Here is a 22,046-nt window from a genome sequence, read left to right on the forward strand (position 1 = left end):
TTGTGAAAGGATCAAAGATTATGTATGACAGGATGTAAATGGCTAGTGCCGTTGTTGGCTACGATGGCTTCAATATTCATGCTTGGGCTAGAGCTTTGATGAAGAGAAGTATCATCGTGGGAGAGTCGTTTGATCATTGAACAAGAATTGCCTGTGGACTAATCTTAAATGTGACACTCTGAAGCAGTACTACCCAAGAGTTGGACTGTCCACGCCCAATATGGAGCAAGATATAAACCCATGATCAAAGAAAGCAATCTCATAGCTTCTCAAAGACTCCATCCATCTTCAATATATACCTGTTGATCGCTGAACATTCTATATAACTGAGAAATACTATTGTGCTGCCCCAAGTACAAATTCCAACAGCCGACCTACTTTATCCGCGACCATAGTCTGTCACCTCTATTGGGCAGCCAACTCGACCATCTCGTTGTTTCGTTGTAATTTAGATTGTTTGTGTCCACAATTGTCGTCAAGTGCCGTTGTGACCAAGCAGTTGAACAATATCGTGATATCCCTTCTCAGATGCATACTGCAGCGCAGTCGTGTGATACTTGTCCTTAACATCGACTTCTGCACCCTTCTCAATCAGTATCTTGGCCATAGCTGTATGTTCATCCCTGATGGCCCTAATCAGCGGTGTTTCGCCATAATCATTCGTCGTATCCAAATCAGCGCCCTTGTCGATGAGCAGCTGCATAATGTCCTCCCGTCCTACACAAACTGCAGATAAAAGCGGCGTGCAGCCATCGTAGCCCTTAATCTCCATATTAGCTCCATTGTTGAGAAGCAAATCGACAATTCTCTCGTGGCCCTTTTGAATTGCCAACCATAGTGGTGTCTGGCGACGATTATCCTGTGAGTCGATGTCGGCTCCCTGCTCAATCAACATGATGGTGACCGAATAGTGTCCGTTAAAGGCGGCATAGGCGAGAGGCGTTAGTCCTTCGTCGTCTCTTGCATCTGCGTCCATGTCGCTTCGGTCGAGGAACATCTCGACAGCGGCTTCGTGTCCCCCCTCGGACGCATACGAGAGCGGCGTCCTCCCGGAATCGTCTCGCAAATGATGCTGCGACTCCCCACGGGCCAGCAGCATTGATATGATGGTTTTGCGCCCGTTTGCCGCTGCATGGAACAGCGGTGTCTGCCCTTTACTATCCTTTGAGTGGATGTCGATATCGCCTCGAGTCAGCAGAAGCCAGACAACCTCGGCATGGCCCTCTTTGGCTGCATGAGACAGAGGCGTTCGTCCGCCTGAATCCTTTTCATCTGGCTTGACATCACGCCGCATCAAGAGCGACCATACGATTTTCGCATGCCCGTTAGCCGCTGCATGTGACAGAGCTGTTCGTCCACTCCTATCCTTCTGATCGGGCTTGGTGGAGCGCTCCGCAAGTAGCCATTGCGTCTCCAATACACGCCCTGCTTTTGCCATGTCGAGGAGCGAAGGCTGTTCTCCGGTGTTCCAATTCACTGGCGGCGGTGCTGACGAGCCATTGATAAAATTGATCGTCGCGTCGAACAGACCCCAATCAGGATCATCACGAGGGTTCGGTTGGGGTTGCCCTTGCGCTGCAATACTTGCGCTTCCTATACGGCTGAGATTTCGCATTCGCGTTGTTACTGGACGATGCTGCCGGACGTTGATCCATCTTTGAGGGCGTTGACTTGGTCGAAAGGGCATGGGATCAAACAACTCGTACCGTTCGCACCAGACTCTCTCAAAGTTCTCCATGGTAAGGGATACGTCTTTGAGGTATATCGCAATAAAGTCGTGTCTCTTTCTATTGCGTTCTGCACAATGCAGGATGGCGAGCCCCAATCCTTGATGTCCTACTCCCATATAAGATAGCTCTAGGCGGATACCCTTGTTACTGACTGTCCAAGATCTACTGTCTGGAAGCCAGCCAGTGCGCCTGCGGACAACGTTGCCGGAATGCTCAAACGCATCTGGAGATGTTGCCAATAGCGACGAGTGGTGCTGGGTTTTGGATCTCCAGGCGAAAATGCTGTCGTCGTCCGTCACCTTCATAATCTCCTCTTGGAGTCTCATAAAGGCCCTGTCCCCCTCGCCATACAACAACGGCATGTTGATGCCGAATATGCCCATGAGACAGTAGGCTCGGTCTTCTGACCGTGATGTTTGCCTCGAGGCGGCCCATGACATTTTCTGAGCGACACTTACACTCCCGAGACTGGAACCCGAGAGAACGCTCATCGGTATGCCGGTACGCTTGGAAATTTCTTGTTTCAGGCTTTCTCTAGTGCCCAACTCGTTCCATGCGTCGTCTAAGAAGATCATCGTCTCTGGCGCAATCAGCTCTTGAAGCGTCCACCCTCTGGTAAACCACCTGCTCTCCGAAAAATCAACCTGTGACGGCACGTCTGCGAGAAAGCCATAGCAGACGTCGGCTTCAGCGTACCACTGGTACATGGAGTTGATGGCCTCGGACAGCTCAGCGCTGCTTGTCTTGTCGATGCAACACGTGTCCACCCAGGCATAGTCGTATCCGTTTGCCCTTGCCAGGACGCAGCAGCCTCTGATTTTGTCGTAGCCTTTCTTGTTGGCGAAGCGACCAAGAGTCATGTCCTGAAAGGTGACTTCTTCTTCGCCCCAGGTGTGCGACAAGATGGCGTAGGGCGGGACATTTTCTTGGCCGAATTCTTTTAGCTCAAACCCCCCGGTGTCGAGCTCTTTTGTATGGAGTAGACGCATAACGAAAAGTTTGGCAGAGTGACTACTCTTCTTTTCATTGCCTTGAAGTGGAAAGTTGATTCGAGCTGAGCTTGAAGAGCTCTGAGGGGAATCTGGTGAGGGGATATATGGGCATTTCAGGTTGTGCTGCACTCAGCCCGCACAGAGGTCTTGCCATGTTCTAGCGCGTCTTACACATGTGCTTGCGTGGGAATATTACATGTATCCACGCACGCATATCTAAGGTACGTAATATATATCACCAATGTATTATCATAAATCATTTTGGAGAGTATGTCGCCTACAGAGCATTATTGAAACCATCTAAAAAAGAAACACATTCTAGCATTGTTCTTGTTCTGACCGCCCGTACGAATGGACTGCTCCCCGCGTGGTTCGACCAACATCGTGGTTTGCTTGCTGTGATCGACCAAGGGGGTTTGTCCTTCGGGGCTCCGGCGCTGATCCCGGCTTGGGGGGAGCTCGCCGGAGCCTTGCTGTCGTTGCTGTTGCTGGCGAGGGTCAACCCACGACGTGGTCCGCGTGTTGTGGTCGACGAAGTAGGCTCGTCCTTCGTGGGTCCAGCGTTGCTCCCACCCCGAGGGAAGCTCGCCGGGGCTGGGCAGGGTAGAAGTAGAACCTGTATGCATCATAGCCGTATAGCTACTACCGTCGAGGGCGGCATTAATAGCAACGGCGCCACTAGAGCTGCCTGTGCCGGAGCTCTGCGGTTGTTGCTGGAGAGTGGGCGAACTTGTACCGGTCCAATCCTCGGGAAGGGTTCTGTTGAGTTGCACTTTCTGAGAGTCTCCCTCCCTTTGCTCAGCTTGGCTGTCAGCTCCCTTTGACTCTGGAGTATAATCCCCGTATGCCCAATATTTGAGAGCTGAGAACGAAAAGACTGTATCTGGATGATTTCGCCCCAATACAGAGAGCTCATGTTCCGCACACTCTACCATTAGCGCAAGCGCATCAACCAGGCGGCCCTGGATCTTCCATATGTGAGCAAGGAATTTCATGGCTCTAATAGTATCCGGGTGGTGTTTTCCTAGAATATCCCGTCTTAGGTCAAGTATTCGAACGCTAAGAGTCTCTGTCTCCTCATACCGGCCCTGTCGCTTATATATATATGCAAGATTTCCTATGCTGTCTATTGCATCTGGATGTTTATCTCCTAGAATTTCCTGTTGAAGATCCAGTGCTTGAAATGTAAGAGCCTCTGCCTCGTTATACCGACCTCGTTCACAATATGTTATGGCCAGGTCTTTCATGCTCCGAATCGTGTCTAAATGTTTGTCTCCGAGGATTTTTCGTCGAAGATCTAGTGTTTGAACTCGAAGAGCCTCTGCCTCGTTATGCCGACCTTGTTCATGATAGGTTGTTGCAAGGTGTTTCATGCTATCGATTGTGTCCGGATGCTCGTCTCCGAGGATTTTTCGTCGAAGATCTAGTGTTTGAACTCGAAGAGCCTCTGCCTCGTTATGCCGACCTTGTTCATGATAGGTTGTTGCAAGGTCTTCCATGCTATCAATTGTGTCCGGATGCTCGTCTCCAAGAGCTTTTCGTCGAAGATCGAAGACTTGAACTGCAAGAGCCTCTGCCTCGCTATGCCGGCCTAGATCATTGTATGTCATTGCAAGGTATTTCATGCTAGAAATCGTGTCCGGATGCTCGTCTCCAAGAACTTGTCGTTGAAGATCGACGATTTGAACTCGAAGAGCCTCCGCCTCTTTGTGCCGGCCTTGTAACTGGTATGATAACGCAACGTCTCCCATACTAAATATTGTATCTGGGTGCTTTTCTCCCCACCTTTTTCGGTCAATTTCTAAGCCCCTGTTACTGACAACTTCACTCTCCCTCCAACGCCCACGATCGTTAAGAAAAAAGAACACTCTTTTGTAGAGATGGTGCCTCTCGGTTTGTTTTTCGTTCAAATCCGCCCAGTCTCCTATTTGAACGGCATGTGCTAAATATTTCTCACATTGCGTCCAAGTTTCCGGTTTCGAATCTGGGAAAAGATCATCTATGACTTGCACAGCTATACCAGAAAAATATCGCTCGCCTTCATTCCCCAAGGTAGCCTTATCGAGAATGCTGGCTTCCCACACGCTTAGGCCATATCGTGTAGCCTCCTGAACCAGTTTGTGCATCTCGTAATTCCGACTGCCATCTTCCATTTGGTGCATACCAAGAAAGGAAAACTCTTTCAGCCGTGTGACCGCCTTGGTAGCCTCAGCATCCAACTTCTCTAGCTGAATAGCGCTGTGCTTGAGTGTAGTTGTTATAATGTCGTGTGAAATATTCTGATTGGCAACATATGCGATGACGTGGAGAATATTATACGCAATCTCGCTTTCTTGTCTGAGGCGGTCAATTGAGATGCTCCATGTCTCAAGGACGTTGTTAGGAACATCAGGTCTCCGATGCCTATCGAACTCATTTGCTTTGAGAATGTCCCATCTTCTTTTGCTTTGCGCTAGAAGAGATAAATACTCTTTGGGTGATGTCGACGTCCGTCTCATATACGACCCGGCTTGCATAATGGCCAACGGAAGCCACTGGAGTTGTTCTAGCAAGGCAATAGTTTCCACTTCTTCTCTTCCCACCTCCAAGTTCCTTGCTGTTTTCAAAAGAGTTTCTGCTTCATCGGATTTCATTTGGGCAACCTCAATGCTTCGCGCTGAACCCACAAGCGTCCCCGCAATATGAGCGTCGCGAGAGGTCCATAACACTGTCCCGATGGACGCCCGAGGGATGTATTGAAATAAACTCTTTGTCTGCTCTGGTGCTTGATCAACACCAAATAGCCGTAGGTCGTCGGCATTGTCGAGAACAAGCACCCAATTTGGCTGCGCCGCTATTTGATCGCGTACAGCCGCGAATAGATCTCCATCTTTGAGTTGCTGATCGATGTCGAATGCTTGGGCTATTGTTTTGTAATCTTGCGAAAAAGTTGCCTCGTTGTCGGCATGCACCCAAAAGACGGAACAGTTTCTTTTATCGCACCGTTGATACGCATAATTGAGGGCAATTTGTGTTTTCCTTGGCGCTTTTAGTAGTCGTACTCATACGTAGATTTGAAGCACAAGAGGTTGGGAGTTACCCTGATCCGCCGAGACCCCAGAGAGCCGCACTGCAGTATGTGTGTGACTCCTGCGGTAGGAGCTCATTGAGCTTTTCCATGAGATCTGGGCGATTGACAAGATCCTCATTGAGTGGATAAGGAATATTGCGGATGGCGGATCCAGCTGACCGTCGTGGTATATGTATGTTGTAAGTGTGGTTGCCTTGATCGACAGTGGCATTGTCGCCAAATTGAGAGTTGTGAATCTCGCGTCGACAAGACGCTGGTTGTTCCATTGTGTTGTTTGATTCCCGACAAGCTAATGATAATGCTGATCAATCTTGGTGCATAAACGTAATCTTTTCTAATCGAAGGGAGCCCTTGATGCCCAACAGAATCGCAAGGCTGGGAGCATCACGAGACCTGCAGCTACTGATTGGCTAATATACCTAGGATGATGCTGATAAAGGTTACATATAGGTAGTTACATGTTATTACCTCCTCTAGAAGTGTGTTTTGCCCATCAGTGGCCGGCTATGATGATAATAGCATTTCCAAGATATGAAAATTTGAACCTTAATCTGCCCATGTTAATAGACTGTTGGTTTCGCGCAGCTTAACTATTATTGCGATGTAACAGCCTGCATCTGATAAGTCTGTTGACTGATTAACAACTTGATCCATTTTCGTTCATGATAGAGCGTGTCGATGAATGTCTAGATCTTGTTTTTTTATCCATCTATCATCATCTAACCAAAGTACCCAAATTTTTGCTTACTCTTCTACACACACCTTCATGGAGTAGACATCCTCGTTCGTCTCAAGCTTATACCTTCAGATCTAGATGGTAAGACCTAATGATTGAGTCTGTGTCGTCAATAGCCAGGGGCCGAATGTCCGCCATTTGCTTAATCTTGGCAGTCCTGCGCATAATGTCAATATCGCCCGTGCAGTGAAACACCGCGGAGAAGAGGGGGGATGCGTACACTTCCTTAACTTGATCATCGGAGAACTCCGCGCCCAGGCCTAGCTGCTCGATTCGGGCCTTGACAGCATTCCAGCCTGTAATTCTTGAATTAATGGAGACATAGCGTGTCACTGAAAGCAGACATTAGCATAGAGGACTCGATAGAAAGGGTGGTGGGCGTGGACGCACTTCCGAAGTCGTGCGGATTGATGATCTCGTAGGTTGATGGGTTAGCAAGAATAGCTATAAACATAGTTAGCGCTGGAATAGGGGTGACTGCAACTTCTTCATCTTACCCTTAGCATGGATGCCAGCCTTGTGAGTGCTGTGTGCGAGTTAGTTAGATCGGAATCAGGTAACCGTCACCGATCAATGAATAGCTTACAATGCCTATCTCAAGGTTAGCGGGAACAAGATAAGTATGCTCGGACACAGGGACAAAAAGAAAAAGTGAGGTCAGTGATGCAAGGAAGATGGGTAGAGGAGGAAATAATGTGTATGAGTGTCGACTAGTGGAGGAGTGAAACGTACGCAAAAGCCCGTCACAGGATTGTTGAACTAGGAACGAGATTAGCTCAACACATCAGAGTTCAGAATGCTCTCCTTATCCTTACTGGGATGTTGATCTGGACAGCATCGGCAACCAGGGTTTCCAAGCTCTTCAATGCCTTGAGATTATACTTCGACTTGACATAGTCCGGTGCTGTCACAACCATCCGGGCCATCAAAGCACCACTTCTCTTGGGGTCAGCGGTTTTGCTGTTCCTCAAGATGGACGATTATCCTACTTACAGCGGAGTAATGCCATTGCGTTCGCCGATTCCCAATACCGAGGTGTCAACGTGCGTGGCTCCGGCTTCGAGCGCAGAGTGTGCATTTGCAACTGCGCAGCCCGTATCGTCGTGAAAATGGGTCTCTGGGGTTAGGGTCAGCCAAAGGTTTCATAAGTTGGGAGCTCGATGATGGCCAAGGTTACCTATGTCACAGCCCACACAGCCTATACATATGAGTTAGTTACGGGAGTCTGCAGGTGATACTGAAAGACACGGGAACTCACCTCTCAGTGTTCTGATCAAGTCGTAGACCATCCTTGGCGTGGCTCCGCCAACAGTATCAGCGACGCCTCTGGGATCTGTTAGCTAACCGAACGCATGCAACACGGTGGGAAACGATGTCCGTACACTCGGTTGACACCAGCCTTGTCACAAGCCTGGTAGAGCTGTAGGATATCGACGAGGTTGCTCCTGAAGGAGTCCTCACTTGAAAAGCGGACTTCAATGCCCTTGCTGAACTTGAACTTAGCTCTCATTACGGCGGCATGGGTTAACTTGTCGGCGGGTAAACAACCTCTTGACATAGGCAATGACCTCCAGGGCAATGGATTTGATCATATCCATGCTCTTGCCGTGGGAATATTCCCGGAGGAAGCTTGATGTTCCAATGACCTAACAAGGCATAAGCAGTTGAGCAATCGAAAGAGGATTAGAGGAGGCTACCAGGTCGACGCCATCCACGCCGCACTCGACTGCCTTTCTCGCATCTTCCATATTACAGCGGACGTGGGTAAGGATCTTGGCCTAGAGATGCATAGTGTTTAGTTATATGTCTTAGTTATTGAGAGCGACGACTGTCCCGCTATCAAAATGTAGCCATCCAGCGGGCCGATCGATACTGCAGTTGAGCTGAGAACGAACCTTGAGACCAAGCTGACAGATGGCCTTGCAGTCATCATAAGAAGCTTGACTAGCTACAGGGCTGGTCAGCTCGATGTAGTCTACACCAAAGTTATCGCTTTACCAACTGTGTTAGTATGTGGTTCATCGTATATTGTGATGTTGTTTACTGACAGTGCTTTGGCGATCTTGATCTTAGTCTCGAGATCGAAAAAGGCGTTGGCAAACTAGTAACAGATGTGAATATCAAAGAAATATCGTAGAAAAGGAAAAAGAAGTCGGGTCGACGTAGGAATTGAGGATACGTACCTGCTCTCCTTCTCTCAAAGTGCTCTCTAAGATACAGCGTCAGTCGCTGTGATGTGATGCACACGAGGAGAAGGGGAAATTGCAGATTGCTGTACCAATGATCTTGAATCTGCCAACATTTGAGATGTAGTCCTGAACACGCTGGTAGGGAGAAGCCGCCGACAGGCCCCGGGCAGGATTGACGCCGTTTCTTGTTGATGTTGAGGGAGCAACATTGTCCGCCGTTGAGGTTGCGGCGGGCGCTGCGTCTCCGTTGCAGGTACCGCACATGATGTCGATCGACTGTGCTCAATGGCAAGCGTCGATGGTGTTATACGATGTACTTGAGCAGGATAAGTAATAAGTAATGCTGGAGATCTACAATTGAAGTCTTGGGCGTTCGTGATGTGAGTCAAAAGCGATTCCGCTGTCGGGCTACGTAGTCGGCGGGGGCACGGAAACTCTCCAGTCCAGATTGAGCTCAATTGGCCAATCTCGTCAATTCGCAGAAAACAAGCGTCGATTGGATCTAGTTCGATCTACCAGGTAATATTCCCACATACCTATATGGAGGCACTTATGCCAAGATGCCTCAAATGCAGCTTATAAGCATGGGCAGTTGCTGTTCTGGGAATATGAAGAGTCTTCGCGTTGGCAACCAATACGATAGTGACAATTTAAGTACAAGGTTGCAGACAAGATGAAGTTGAAGTTAATCATAAGAAGAAACGGAGAATTGGGGAACCTTGCTTTACTAGAGAAAGTATGTAGGCAATGCTCCGGTCCTTTCACTTTGTCAATGTGCTCGTTACTCCTGCGAGAGAGTGAGAGCGATAGTTCCCCCTAGTTGCGATAGCAATTGTTTCATGATTTCATACTGAATGATTATAGCTGTACTGTAAATAGGTACATATAATGAGATAAACTGTGCGATAATGATAATCGGGCGTTATTCAAGATTTATGCAATAGATGAAACGGCTGATGCCGCAACAGTAAAGACGAGAGCCGCAGAAGTGGCTGTTAATGACACCAGAAGAGTATCGTTTCCTTCTTGGATCTTGACTCCCATACCCGTATCACCGGCCCTTCAATTAATGAAACTCAGCAATTCAATCTTCTCTCAAGTATTAACAAGGGCATAGGCAGTCTCACTTTTGTTCTTCTTTCGACTTCTTCTCCCTGGCCTGCCTATCGTAAATTCGCCCCACCGCGGCCGCCACAACCAGCAAGACTATCACAGTCACGAAGATGGACGACAATAGTCGAACAAACAGTGTTCTTCTCGTTTTCGCTTTGTTTATGGCGTCTTCATCTTTGCTTAGTCCATCTTCTTGGTATTTCGGAGGCTCTCTCTCGTCGCCATACGCAGGGAGCTGAGTTCGTGGGCTAACAGGCGGACTCTCTGCCGTGGGGGAATCGCTGGCTGTAAATACGTCTGCGGAGAGAGCAGGGAAGCGCGTCGGCGTGTCTTTGGTCTCCATAGTGGACTGTAGAAGACTCACGGTGGCTTCATCGCGGTTGGCATTTTGGAGAGAAAGGAGCGTTCTGTCGGGCGTCAAGTGCTTAATATTACCACTGTTACTCTTGCTACTGCTTCTCCTGCTTTTGCATGGTGTTCGGAGAGACATTAATCAGCTGAGCAAATTTTTGTCTGAGGCTAAATGATCTCCATACCAGGGAAGTAGCGGTCACTGCGTGAAGTCTGTCTCAAGTTGAAATGAGAGCGGACGTTGACGACCTAACAACTCAAAATGTCGTTGGACCATAGGTTCGGGTAGGCAGGAATGTAAATCTTAGGCATCAGAGTGAGAGCTTCCCCGGGTTTTCTCCAATGCCTTTATTCTTGTAACTGAAAGAGCGCAACTTCATCTAAAGCCGATCCGATTCGGTCACCACTATTTGGCAAATACAAGACATAGGAGCGGCAGTGTATTAGTACTGTCATTTGTTACCTTTGGAGTGGCATTTCTGTAAGGTATCATATAGTCTATTGTGAGACTGTACACGAGCGGTAGAATGGCCGAGACATTCACATTCCTCGTTTTAGGGATCCAGGGGACTTGATGTTGCTACTTCAGAAGAGATAGCAACCACTTCATTCTCGAACGGTCAGATCTACCGAAATCAACAGACTCTTTAGAAAATATTGATGATCAGTAGCCACAAGGGGACATGTCTATTGCTCTGCCTGAAGGGTGGCCTTGAAGAGTCCTTTGCAAGGCCGTATGGCATCGTTTCATGACGCCAACCCTACCACGTGGGCCGATGACAATAAAAGGGAGGTTTCGATGTTAATTCAGCGACGTAATATTTGCCAACCCCGCGCGGGGTGTAGTAAAATGTGTTGTAGATTCGAGGGCGAATACTTGTGACAAGAAACATGATCAACAATTGTTGGGATGGAAAGTGACCTAAGTTGAAAGAAGTTTCAGTTGGTATCAGGGTTAGAAAATACAGGTAATTCCATGACGGATTATGCCTTTCTAGATCAATGCCTCTATGACTAGAAGGATGACGGCCATGGAGACCATTGCCATCAGACTCTTCCAAAAGAAAAGAGCTTTTGTATGCCTCTACATACTGTCAGTGACTCGACATAGTAGACAACTTCAGCCTCATTCCCTCAAGTTTGCCTGCCAACAACCAATCCGCCTCATATTATGCCCGCAGAGAACGCCTTGTCTTCCTGCCTCAAATGTAAACGGTGTGCTATTCCACCACCCATCGGTTAACCGTTCTGCTGTAAGGATCATGTCATGCAGAAATGAGAGCTGCATTACTGCTCTTCTGATTGGAGGACTGACCCAGCTGGTGCTGCCACAGTGCAAATCCCCGATATTCAGCGATTCCTTTCACGACGAGGCGACCAACATTAATTGGATTCGATTAGAGCCTTACTATATGTCGTTATTTGTAAGTGTACCGAGGTGGAATACGCCTGCATGTATCTCCAGGCAGCCAAATGCGCATGATACTGGATTAACCTGAAATGGCAAAAGACAAAACAAGGACCAGCTCATTTGACTAAATAATGTCTCCTTTACTCAAAACTGTTTTTCTCTTGTTTTAAACTAATGTTCAGTTGTAAACTCCAAACAAAACCTCCATCTACGTATCCCTTCGAATAAGCGCTTCCAAAGGTCATTCAATCCTATAGATTATCCTTCCGAAACCCTCCCCCATGGCTCGAACACTTGTAGAGATCTCCGATACCATATTCGTGAGAGGTAAACAAGGAAAATACACAGGCTCGGCCGTCAAGGCCTCGACGACTTCAAAACGTCCTCCCGTCTACGTGCCTCACGGCAAAGGAGTTATGAGATACAAGGACGGCACCATGTACGAAGGCGAGTGGGACAATGGGATATACTCGGGGCACGGGAAATACACCACCAAGACGGCCGAATATGCCGGCATGTGGTCCAAAGGCGTCAAGGCCGGCCACGGAAAACTGACGACGAGCGACGGGCGTGTGTATGACGGCTGGTTCGAGGCTGGCCGAAGATCTGGAGCCGGTACTCAAAAGAATAGCAAGACTGGCTCCAGTTACTCGGGCCAGTGGAAGAAGAATGTGCCATTTGGAAAAGGTGTCTGGCGCTGGGCAAACGGAGACTGGATGGAGGGAACCTGGAACAGCAGCCAAGCCAGCGGAAAGGGAACGACGTTTCGTCACTTTGGTAACGGGTCAATTTATGAAGGAGAGACGCAGAATGGGAAATTCACCGGTAGAGGAAAGATTACTTATCGCAATGGGGGAGTATATCGTGGGCTGTGCTTCAATGGCATGAGACATGGTGCTGGATCATACAAATCAAAGGACGGCGTGCTTTACGAGGGGACTTGGTCTAATGACGCCGAGAAAGGTGTTTTTGTAATCACCCATGTGGCCTCTATTGTTAAGAAGAAGCACAGGTATTGAGCCGCACTTGGTGAAAACACATGGACTGCGTACATACTAGAGTAACGAATTCTCTGTAGGAACTGTTTCATTGAGAGGGAACAAGTTGTCCTTGTCTCTCCGTCATGATAGCGTTGAGCTTTTAATTGAAGATGGAGCTGAGGTAATGGAGTGATAATGGCATATGAACGACAAAGTCGATGATGTGATGTATCCAACTCTACATGCAACCCGCAGTAAAATAGCCAGCTATATGATGAAACTACATGTACTGATATAGCTTTTGGCCCTGATAAAATGGGAGGCCATCAAGGTACATGCACTTTCCGGCCGAGGTTCCAACCTATTCTTTCATCACGACGCGGAACTCCGAGTGCTTACTCCTTTAGGATGCTATTTTGCCGGTCTCGTAGAACATCTTGGTCCTTTCTGAGAAAGATGATTAGAGATCATGTCCAGTTGATGTCAGGTGGGATTCATGCGGGTAAGTTCTGCAACGCTGATGCAATCCAGAAGGCGGTGTCTCATGTTTCCTCTCAACCGACCGAAACATTGGCTGCTCACTTCGACCTTCAACTTCAAATCTGGCCTTTGAGCCGCGTGCTACCCGCACCAATCAAGACTTATTGAAACCGCTTACTTGGGCATCTTGAATGTTTTTGCAAGATTATCCAATGTTCGAAGTTTACAATAACCAGGGCTCGAAAAAAAGTTGATAATCAGCTGATATGGTCAGGTTTCCTACCCAGGGTTACATTTCCAGATTACATGTAGCCAGGGCTAAAGCGGAACCCCCGGCCGAAGAGTCGAGGCCTTTACATGTAGGTACCTTTCAGACACTCATTGCTACGTCGTCGGGGTCGGGAGAGTCATGGGCGAATGAAAACCAGGGTACGGGGTCCAGCGGAGTGGTAGGGCCTGGCAGATCTCAACGAGCAAGATCAAGTCGCTCAAAAAGGATCTGAGACTCGCAGTACCTGATACATGACGTCGAGATTTGACTTGACAACAGGCTACGTTGATTACTACGAATAGATCGAGAAGCTGGCAAGACATGTCGGCCGTATACAAGACTGTATTTACAACATGGAAATGGCCCTAGGCGATGGCTATCCGACATAGTCATCCGAGATATCCATCCGAGATACTCCGTATTTGCATCTGAGTCACTCTGGGCTCTCATCTTCTTTTGTGAGAGGGGGCTAAAAGATACCATGACCTGATTTTCCCGCCAGATGTCACAGAAATGTGTGGGATGACGCCGGGGCCAGACCGCAAGGACTCAAAACGTGTGGACGCACAAAGAGTCGGCTGCCCTCGCTTATGTTGGGAAATGCATCAGAGACATGCAGCCTAGCACGAGCTCGATTGTGGACGTTGCGACAAAAGCATGTGTGGCTCTGAAGCTCACCATAAGCTGTTGGCTTTGATGATTTAGATGGACCTTTGCGGGATGTGACCCCTCGTGACAAACTGGCTTATCGTCGCCCAATACCATCATTTACGGCCCGTGGCAATGGGGATAAATCGAAATCGCAGCCCAGTCAGTATACCAAGTCGAGCCTGAAGTTAGCTCCTGACTCCTTGGACCAGCGGGCTCTTCGGCGACTTTTGTCGAGGCCTCCTGAGTGAGAATTGATTTGAAATCCAACCGGCGCTTCATGTCGCCATCAAGTGCCCGAGTGACAACTTCAAAGCCATGATGTCGCATTGCATGTCCTCGTCTTTGATTGATCAATAGCAATGCAAAGAGATATTATGATGCGAACGAACGAAACGGTGTGTGACGCAGCCATCTGCGGCAAAGTACCGCGTCTCAGGATTTTGACGTCGGGAAACTTGCGCCTGCTGACATGAGGACTGGATGTTGATGCCGGATGGCAGGCCAGACAGACACATGCAATCTCAGCCCAAGCAGAGCCTCGTCATTTCACCACTCATGCATGTGTGACAGGCCGCACGCCCGGAATAAACATCCAAGCTCCTGAGAAAAAAGGGATCCAGGGGGGCCAATGGGCCTTTTTTGCACTTTTGTTATCCACCGAAAAGTGACTCAGGCGCGGGCTTGAGCTGGTGCTGCCATCCGACAGATTTGGCGGCGAGGGATCCAAACGCCTTTGATGGTGAGAATTGCGCCATTCCGGCGGTGCCAGTGGCCAGCCGAAGCGTGTCCCTGAGCCAAAGCAGCTAGGCGCAAGTCGCCGCCAGAGATCGTCAATCGAAACCCCATGGGCAGAAATGTCGCGAGGGGTCCATTTAATTTGATTGACCTGGTGATGATGTCGAGAGAGTAGGTTGGCGTTGGTTCTGCAGGTTTAGGGAGGTCGCCGAGGTTGGTTCGTTCCATGCAGTCAACACTTCGGCCTCTTGTTGCGTTGATGCTACCTGCTTGGGGAAGCTGGATGCGGCATAATCGCTGCGCCAGGCACAGGTGTGAGCTGAAGGGCGGCCAAGAATGTCTCCATCCGTTGATGCTAGGCCGTGTCGGTATCCCAATGAGGGCATTGGTGTTGCGTAGCTTGCAATGTGATGGTGTTGCGCGTGTCGTTGTGTTATTCCAAGACACGAACTCCATATTACTATAGTAGCAACAAACCATCAGCTGAGGTCAGAGCCCGGCTCAAGCCACCCTCGCAACCTCGATCCCTCAGCGACCACAAGCAGCGATGTTGTACGATAGCACGGTAGCAATAGTTCCTTCTCTGCGGCACTCGCCGCTGTCGGGGCCAAGGCAAAATGGCCCGTCAGCGGCTCTCGGGGGTCTCTGAGGCGATCGTCGCGGCTCCTGGAATGGCAATCTCGGGAGTCGGCGCGGCGGTGTTGTGCTCCATGGCATCGATGGCGAGATCTGCCGGGTCCGGGGTTCAACGTCAGGTTCTGTTGCTTTCGATACGGCGGCCAACGTCGCAAATTCTTGCACGGCGGTGGCAACGCCGGCTTATGTCAGGCACGTGGACAGCGAGCAGAAGGCAAAAAAAGAAGTCAAAGCAAAGACTAGAACAAGAGAAAAAACTGGGAATTCAGTCATGGTTTTTCAACTTCTGGGGCGACGGAGTCCAGTCTTTATGACTAAAGGGATCCTCCGCCATTCCATCCCACCATCGGGTCGTCGGGGCGGGGCATCCCAAGGCCAGTCACAGGGCCTCAGCACCTCCACCGCAGCAGCTGGCAGCGGCTCTAGGCCTATCGGGTCGCTCAACAGTGGTTGCCATAGGGCGTTGGCTACTGTACAGGCCCCGTCCGTTAAGCTTTAGCGAGCCACGCACGCTGTGTGATAACGCCATTTTGGCGCCATCGCACCCAAGCAAAGCTACTCAACACCTACTGCCCGTTTCTGACTGGGTTTTTTTCCCTCCCCCTGCGACTCTGCAATCTTGGGGGTGCAACCCAATATCGATCTCGCCGCCTCTGTCAATCACAATCCCCGGCCTGGCTCCTCCTCCTCCGCCGTCCTGCAGCGTCTGTCGTGTGAGCAAAGACGGAAAGGATTGAACACGACAAGACACGCTGACTGGATAGTTGCGAACCTGCTGGAAACCGAAACTGCAGCCCTGCGTCCGACTCGACTTGGCCTCTGCACTGCCGAATCAGCGGGCGGCCAACCGTCAGAATTCCTCCATCAAATTCCATCATCCGGATTCCATCATCCTCACCACCGCGAGCGCCACCAGCCAGAACTGCCATTCGCCATCCCTCGAACCGCAGAATCCCGTCGTGTTCGTATCCTCGCACGCAACGGCTCACGGGCCTCGTCCTGCCACTGCTGTCTCGTTAGACGGAACGGAGCAACGGGCTCTCGCAGCGTGTACTTGCCTGTAGGGTGGTGTCTCAGAATACCAAGGCCGGAGCACGCAATCGCTGGCCTTCTCGCTTGACAGCGCATGAGTCGCCGCAATCCCAATTAACCTTTGCTACGTTGTGCGATAAGCCTTCTCACCGCATATTATCCCCATGGAGTCCCTGTCGACTTCTCCCGGCCGCGAGCCGACTTCTCTCTCTTCCCTGTCTCGAGCCCACTATGACCACTCTTCGACGGCCGAAGCAGTTGTCACTGCCTCTCTAACACCGACTGCGACATCACCTTCGCCTTCACCTTCGCTATCCACCTCTACTGTCAACACTCTGCCTTCGTCGTCGCTCTCCGTCTCCGTTCCTGCTCTTGATCCTGCTTCTGTCGCTACCTCCAACTCTGTTTCTGCCCATCAGTCCTTGTCGCAGCAGCCGCCATCGAAAGACAACTGCGAGCGACGCCGCGAGGGTGAGGAAGAAATCCCCTCCAAGGGTCTCGTCAAGATGCCCTTCGACCTCGTTGGCAAGACCTTGAGTCCCTTTCTCAAAGAGCACATTCCCGACCAATATGCTCCCGTTGGCAAGAACCTCAAGAGAGACGACACTACCGGCACCGGCAATGCCTTGGTCAATATCAAGGACCCCAATACCAAGTACTGCTATCGCCATCGCCCCGATTCAAAGTGTCGTCGAGCCGCAGATGAGACCAAGATGGGAACCATTCAACGGGTATGTCCATGTCTAAATCAAGCTATCCCTGCTCGTCCTGTCTGACATGTCACCTTACTAACAATGCTTTCCCTTTCCGTTCTGTAGGAGCTCAACAGTCTCTCATCCGCCGACCAGGAAGCAATTACCCATGTCTGGTCTTTGTTCTCCGCCGCCCCGGCCAAACATCGCGAACTGATGCTGCAGGGCATCATCACCCAGTGCTGCTTCCCCCAGCTCTCGACCGTCTCCCGCGAAGTCCAAGAACAGCTCAAGATCGATTTCATCGCCACCCTGCCCGTAGAACTATCGTACAAGATCTTGTGTTATTTAGATACCGTATCGCTGTGTAAAGCTGCGCAGGTCAGTCGGCGCTGGAGGGATCTGGCCGACGATGACGTCGTTTGGCACCGAATGTGCGAACAGCACATTGACCGGAAATGCACAAAGTGTGGCTGGGGTCTGCCGCTATTGGAGCGGAAAAAACTCATGGCATGGAGCCGGCATCAACAGACGGCGCACCCAACTCCATCCAATCGCGCCGCCGAGGCTTCAGCTGAGCCCGCCTCAGCTCCCGCCCAAGGCTCCAACAAACGAGCCATGGTGGTTCGCGACGACGGCGCCGCCAAGCGATCACGGGTCAACAAATCGGGCAACGGCCGGGCGCAGCTCGACGAAGAACGAAAGTTTCGGCCGTGGAAGGACGTGTATAGGGATCGTTACAAGGTTGGATACAACTGGAAGACGGGACGCTGTTCCATCAGGACATTCAAGGGCCACGAAAACGGCATCACCTGCCTGCAATTCGACCACAACATCTTGGCGACCGGATCCTACGATACAACCATCAAGATCTGGAACGTCGAGACGGGAGAATGCATCCGCACGCTGCGTGGACACACTTCGACGATTAGGACCCTGCAGTTCGACGACGCCAAGCTGATCAGCGGAAGCTTCGACAAGACGATCAAGATCTGGAACTGGCACACGGGCGAATGCATCAGTACACTCCAGGGACACACAGATGGTGTCCTCTCCATTCACTTTGATGGGTGTAAGCTCGTTTCGGGCTCCATCGACAAGACGGTCAAGATCTTCAGCTTCGATACCAAGCAAACCTGGACGCTGCGGGGTCACTCCGACTGGGTCAACCATGTGCGCCTCGATTCCGCATCTCGCACCGTCTTCTCAGCCTCCGACGACCTCTCCGTTAAGCTGTGGGACCTGGACTCGAAGCAATGCATCAAGACTTTCTTGGGCCATGTCGGACAGGTGCAGCAAATCTTGCTGATGCCACCAGACTTTGAGCCTGACGAGGACCCCAACGCTGACAAGACCGATGCCGCATCAACGAATAGCGGACGGGGCGATTCCCCAGCACCTCTTCCAGACCAGACATCCGACCGGCGTGCTGCGTTTGGCTCCGGCTTCGTGTCGGATCCCTCTCGGCCTCTGCCTCCCCGCTACATGCTTACCGGTGGCCTCGATAATACGGTCCGACTGTGGGACATTGCCACAGGCAAATGCGTCCGCAGCATGTTTGGTCACGTCGAGGGCATCTGGGGCTTGGTGGGCGACACTCTCCGTGTCGTCACTGGTGCCAATGATTCCATGACCAAGGTCTGGGAGCCTCGTTCCGGCAAGTGTGAGCGCAGCTTCACCGGCCACGCTGGCCCTGTGACTTGCGTTGGGCTGAGCGATAGCCGCATGGCAAGTGGCAGCGAGGATGGAGAAGTTCGCCTCTACAGCTTCGAAGGTACCAGCTTGGAGGAAAGGGGAACGCCGTCTTAGGTGATGCCAGCCCCAGTTTGGTGGCAACGCCATCACACCACTAATCACCATAACGCTACTCTCGTTGGTTCTTGTATCCCAAGCGACTGTTGGTAGCACAACCCATGGCCCTTTGGCATTGAGTTCTTCTTTCGTGTCGAACTGATATTACCCTTTGATTTTTTTTTTATCTTTTTCTTCTTCTTCTCTACTCTATCTTCGGGTTTAGACGGATGATTCCTTAGGTTATGGAAACTGGATTGCGGTAGTAGCGCATAAACGGCATCTTATTTCTTCTCATCACAAAACACAAATCATAGAGCGATTTCTTTATTTCAATGGGAAACGGATACCCTCGGAGGGCAATTGGAAAACGGCGTTTCGGGCTCGTCCCAACGGGAATGCTGCGACTTAATGACTTGCAGCTTAGAGTACACATGGGAGTAATTGGAGCTTTTGGACTGTGTGAACGCTATTGTGGTTGTTGGGCACTTTTCTTCTTCTCAAGTATATAGCCCAGATTGATACTCTGTTTACTCGATCATGGTTCGTCAACACAAAATACACACGGGTTGCACGCATGAATAGGTTTACTTGGAGCAATTGTGAATGTCTCGAGTCAAAGCTGTGAATACTTTTGGTTGTAAATATCCTCTTATCAACACACCTTGTTTCTTCTGTCTTTTCTTCACAACCTCATCAAATAAATTGACTACTTCTACCTCTTGTCGTCTAAGGATTGCAAATTTCCGAATATAACAAACCAGAATATTCTTCCAGCTACAAGAAGCACTGACACCAAAACAATCCCTGATGCTAATCATGACCATTATAACAAGTTCCCTGCACACCTGCATCGCCGCCAGCGATATAAAACAGCCAGCTGCCGTCACCTTGCTTGTAAAAATCCACGTTTCCCACGTCGCACATGCCTGAGAGCCGAAAGTACATCGAACCCGTGGTCGAGAGGCCGTGGGGTGTTCGTGGTTGTGGGAGATGAGGGTTGGGCGTTGGGATATAGTCTGTGGTGTTATGCTGATAATGAGAGAATGAGCTTTTGTTTATGTTTATGGCGGGCATTCATCCAAAGGTTCAAAGGAAGTGTCTATAACACTGCGAATATGCATAAATCTCGATTCATGTAAACATTTACTGGAGAATACGGCTCATGACAGACGTGAGCAAGGTCCTCAGCCACCATCTTATACTGTGAATAATCTAATATTATATAGCAATTCCAACATTTCCTTCGCAAGCTACTCAGGAGTTGTATGTTGCAGATTCCTCTGTCATGGTCTCATAAGGGTAGAATCCCACTCGCCCTGATATATATGTATTATACACTTACACGATGCCAGCATCTAGAATAATACTAGAGCTGAAACAAGTGCATCCCAGCGCATTTTAAAATCTGAGGGGTATAGAATGAGACCTAGCCCAATGATTACAAGAACAAACATTGAAGCTTAGAATTATGCTTTAGTAGGAGGCAGAATAGTCCATTTATGTATACCCGCGTAGGTTCCTACATGCGTTGACTTGGCACAACCGATCAACCCGTACAGATCGCATCAACCAACAACATAATTGGGGACTCTCAACCTTGGTACTATACTAAGCTTAAAAGTCGTGCAGCCATATGCTATATTAGACTGGTTTACATCAGTAGGAGCGCCTATATCCGAGTACATCTTGCGTCCAGATGTGTACCTAGCTGGGCTTAATCTCACACCACAACTTTGACAAGGTTGCCAGGAAGGGTTACTTTGTATGTGGACCCAATCCTTTCCTCATCAGTGTGGCTAGTTGACTCTTCAAACAGCAGTGGCAAAATAATGTCGATTGTTAAGTATAATGATTGTAAAATAAATAGACTTGGAATCTCCACAGCTTCGTCGTTCTCCGAGAGTACCACTCGGCCGAGAGGTCGGTGTCCGTTGCCAGATCACACGCTCGTGTATAGCCCCTCTTGGATCAACGACATTAAGGATTGCTTCTGAAGCCGCAACCGAACATCTCGGCATACAGAAGTTGCCCGAAGAATAACGTGCCGTAGAATTAAATGTTCCGTTATACACAAGATACCCATACAGAGCAGCTGTTGTAACACGTGCTTATGGTGTAGCACATAATGTGAGGTTATAGGTAAGGTGTATACTTGGACCGTGAGCCGTGTATAACGCCAATAGTCATCAAATTGGTATAATTTCTTACTTTTACTGTATCATAGTCATCACCTGTAGTAATTATTCTAGGGAATTCCTATCCAGCACCCCAAGTCTGGTATCCAACACCCTAAGGTACTTACAAACACTATGCAAACGCCGCATAAAAGGGAGTACTCAGCGTGCTAACTTAGTAAAAGGACCATAAGTACCACTACTTTACAAGTAAAAACAAAACCTCTGCAAAAGCCCTTTTTTACGGAGGATTTTGTAAAAAAAAAAAAAAGAACGTATATAGATATCTTTTGGAAAAATTATAGGTATAACCTTTTTTTTATTTTGTGTTTCCTTTTTTTCGCTTTATATATATAGTAAGTGTAAATAATATTAAAGTACTACTCTGTATCTCCCACTAAATTTTGGGGTGTTGGATACCAGACTTGGGTGCTGGATAGAAAATCCCTTATTCTACCTAGCCTTACAAGAGCGCCGTTATAAATGCTATAAACTATGCCGTCACTTATAAACGGGATATTGATGGAAAGCGTGCAACTCCTTCATAGTAAACCATTCATCGCCAGCCACCCAGCTTGAAGCCCAACATACGAAACGCTCCTCCGAGTCAGTCATCTCATCCCAAATCGCCGGCTTTATCCAAAATGACGTTTCCCTCCCATAAGCCGAATTCCTCGCCTAGAGACCCTGGGGAAAACGAACCTCGGCCCAGCACGGCAAATCAGCGGGTCAACCCAGTCCGGTCCCTCCCGGCTTTGTCTTAGTAAGATCCGTGCCGGGGTACGTACCATCAAGGTGCAGATTGCGTGGGACCCCGCATTATCACAAGCTCGGCATGTGGTCGGTACGAGGAATAACGTCACTGGCTGGCGGCTTTTTGACATTTGAGATGATCTGAAAGAAAAAGGGAAAACACGCAGCAGATTTTTAACGTACATTGTCATTATTATCATGTGCTTTTCTCGTAGAAAAAAAAAACACAGCCGCGAATCTCAATGACGCCAAATCC

At 49.4% G+C, this 22,046-nt stretch overlaps 4 protein-coding genes across 4 annotated transcripts; 2 read left to right on the forward strand and 2 right to left on the reverse strand.

The window, feature by feature from the left end:
• Positions 1–475: 475 nt before the first annotated feature.
• On the reverse strand, positions 476–6,058 carry Triagg1_1272 (uncharacterized protein; the record flags this gene model as incomplete). The annotated part of the gene is made up of 3 exons (XM_062895324.1): positions 476–2,697; positions 3,072–5,740; positions 5,802–6,058. The coding sequence occupies 3 exons, from the start codon at positions 6,056–6,058 to the stop codon at positions 476–478; spliced, it is 5,148 nt and encodes a 1,715-aa protein (XP_062759611.1).
• Positions 6,059–6,588: 530 nt separating this feature from the next.
• On the reverse strand, positions 6,589–8,981 carry Triagg1_1273 (uncharacterized protein; the record flags this gene model as incomplete). The annotated part of the gene is made up of 16 exons (XM_062895325.1): positions 6,589–6,860; positions 6,919–6,972; positions 7,026–7,054; positions 7,115–7,119; positions 7,261–7,287; positions 7,344–7,464; positions 7,522–7,645; positions 7,706–7,726; positions 7,787–7,854; positions 7,911–8,015; positions 8,077–8,174; positions 8,226–8,306; positions 8,424–8,520; positions 8,577–8,629; positions 8,712–8,737; positions 8,807–8,981. The coding sequence occupies 16 exons, from the start codon at positions 8,979–8,981 to the stop codon at positions 6,589–6,591; spliced, it is 1,356 nt and encodes a 451-aa protein (XP_062759612.1).
• Positions 8,982–11,873: 2,892 nt separating this feature from the next.
• On the forward strand, positions 11,874–12,611 carry Triagg1_1274 (uncharacterized protein; the record flags this gene model as incomplete). The annotated part of the gene is made up of 1 exon (XM_062895326.1): positions 11,874–12,611. The coding sequence occupies one exon, from the start codon at positions 11,874–11,876 to the stop codon at positions 12,609–12,611; it is 738 nt and encodes a 245-aa protein (XP_062759613.1).
• A 2,715-nt stretch (positions 12,612–15,326) lies between these two features.
• Triagg1_1275 (uncharacterized protein) lies at positions 15,327–18,878 on the forward strand (the record flags this gene model as incomplete). Its single annotated transcript, XM_062895327.1, has 5 exons — positions 15,327–15,445; positions 15,824–16,058; positions 16,110–16,395; positions 16,519–17,108; positions 17,196–18,878. 5 exons carry the CDS (start codon positions 15,327–15,329, stop codon positions 18,876–18,878), a joined length of 2,913 nt encoding a protein of 970 aa, XP_062759614.1.
• Positions 18,879–22,046: the final 3,168 nt, after the last annotated feature.

This window comes from Trichoderma aggressivum (assembly GCF_033847375.1).
Source record: "Trichoderma aggressivum f. europaeum strain CBS 100526 chromosome Unknown scaffold_003, whole genome shotgun sequence".
Lineage (NCBI taxonomy): Eukaryota > Fungi > Ascomycota > Sordariomycetes > Hypocreales > Hypocreaceae > Trichoderma > Trichoderma aggressivum.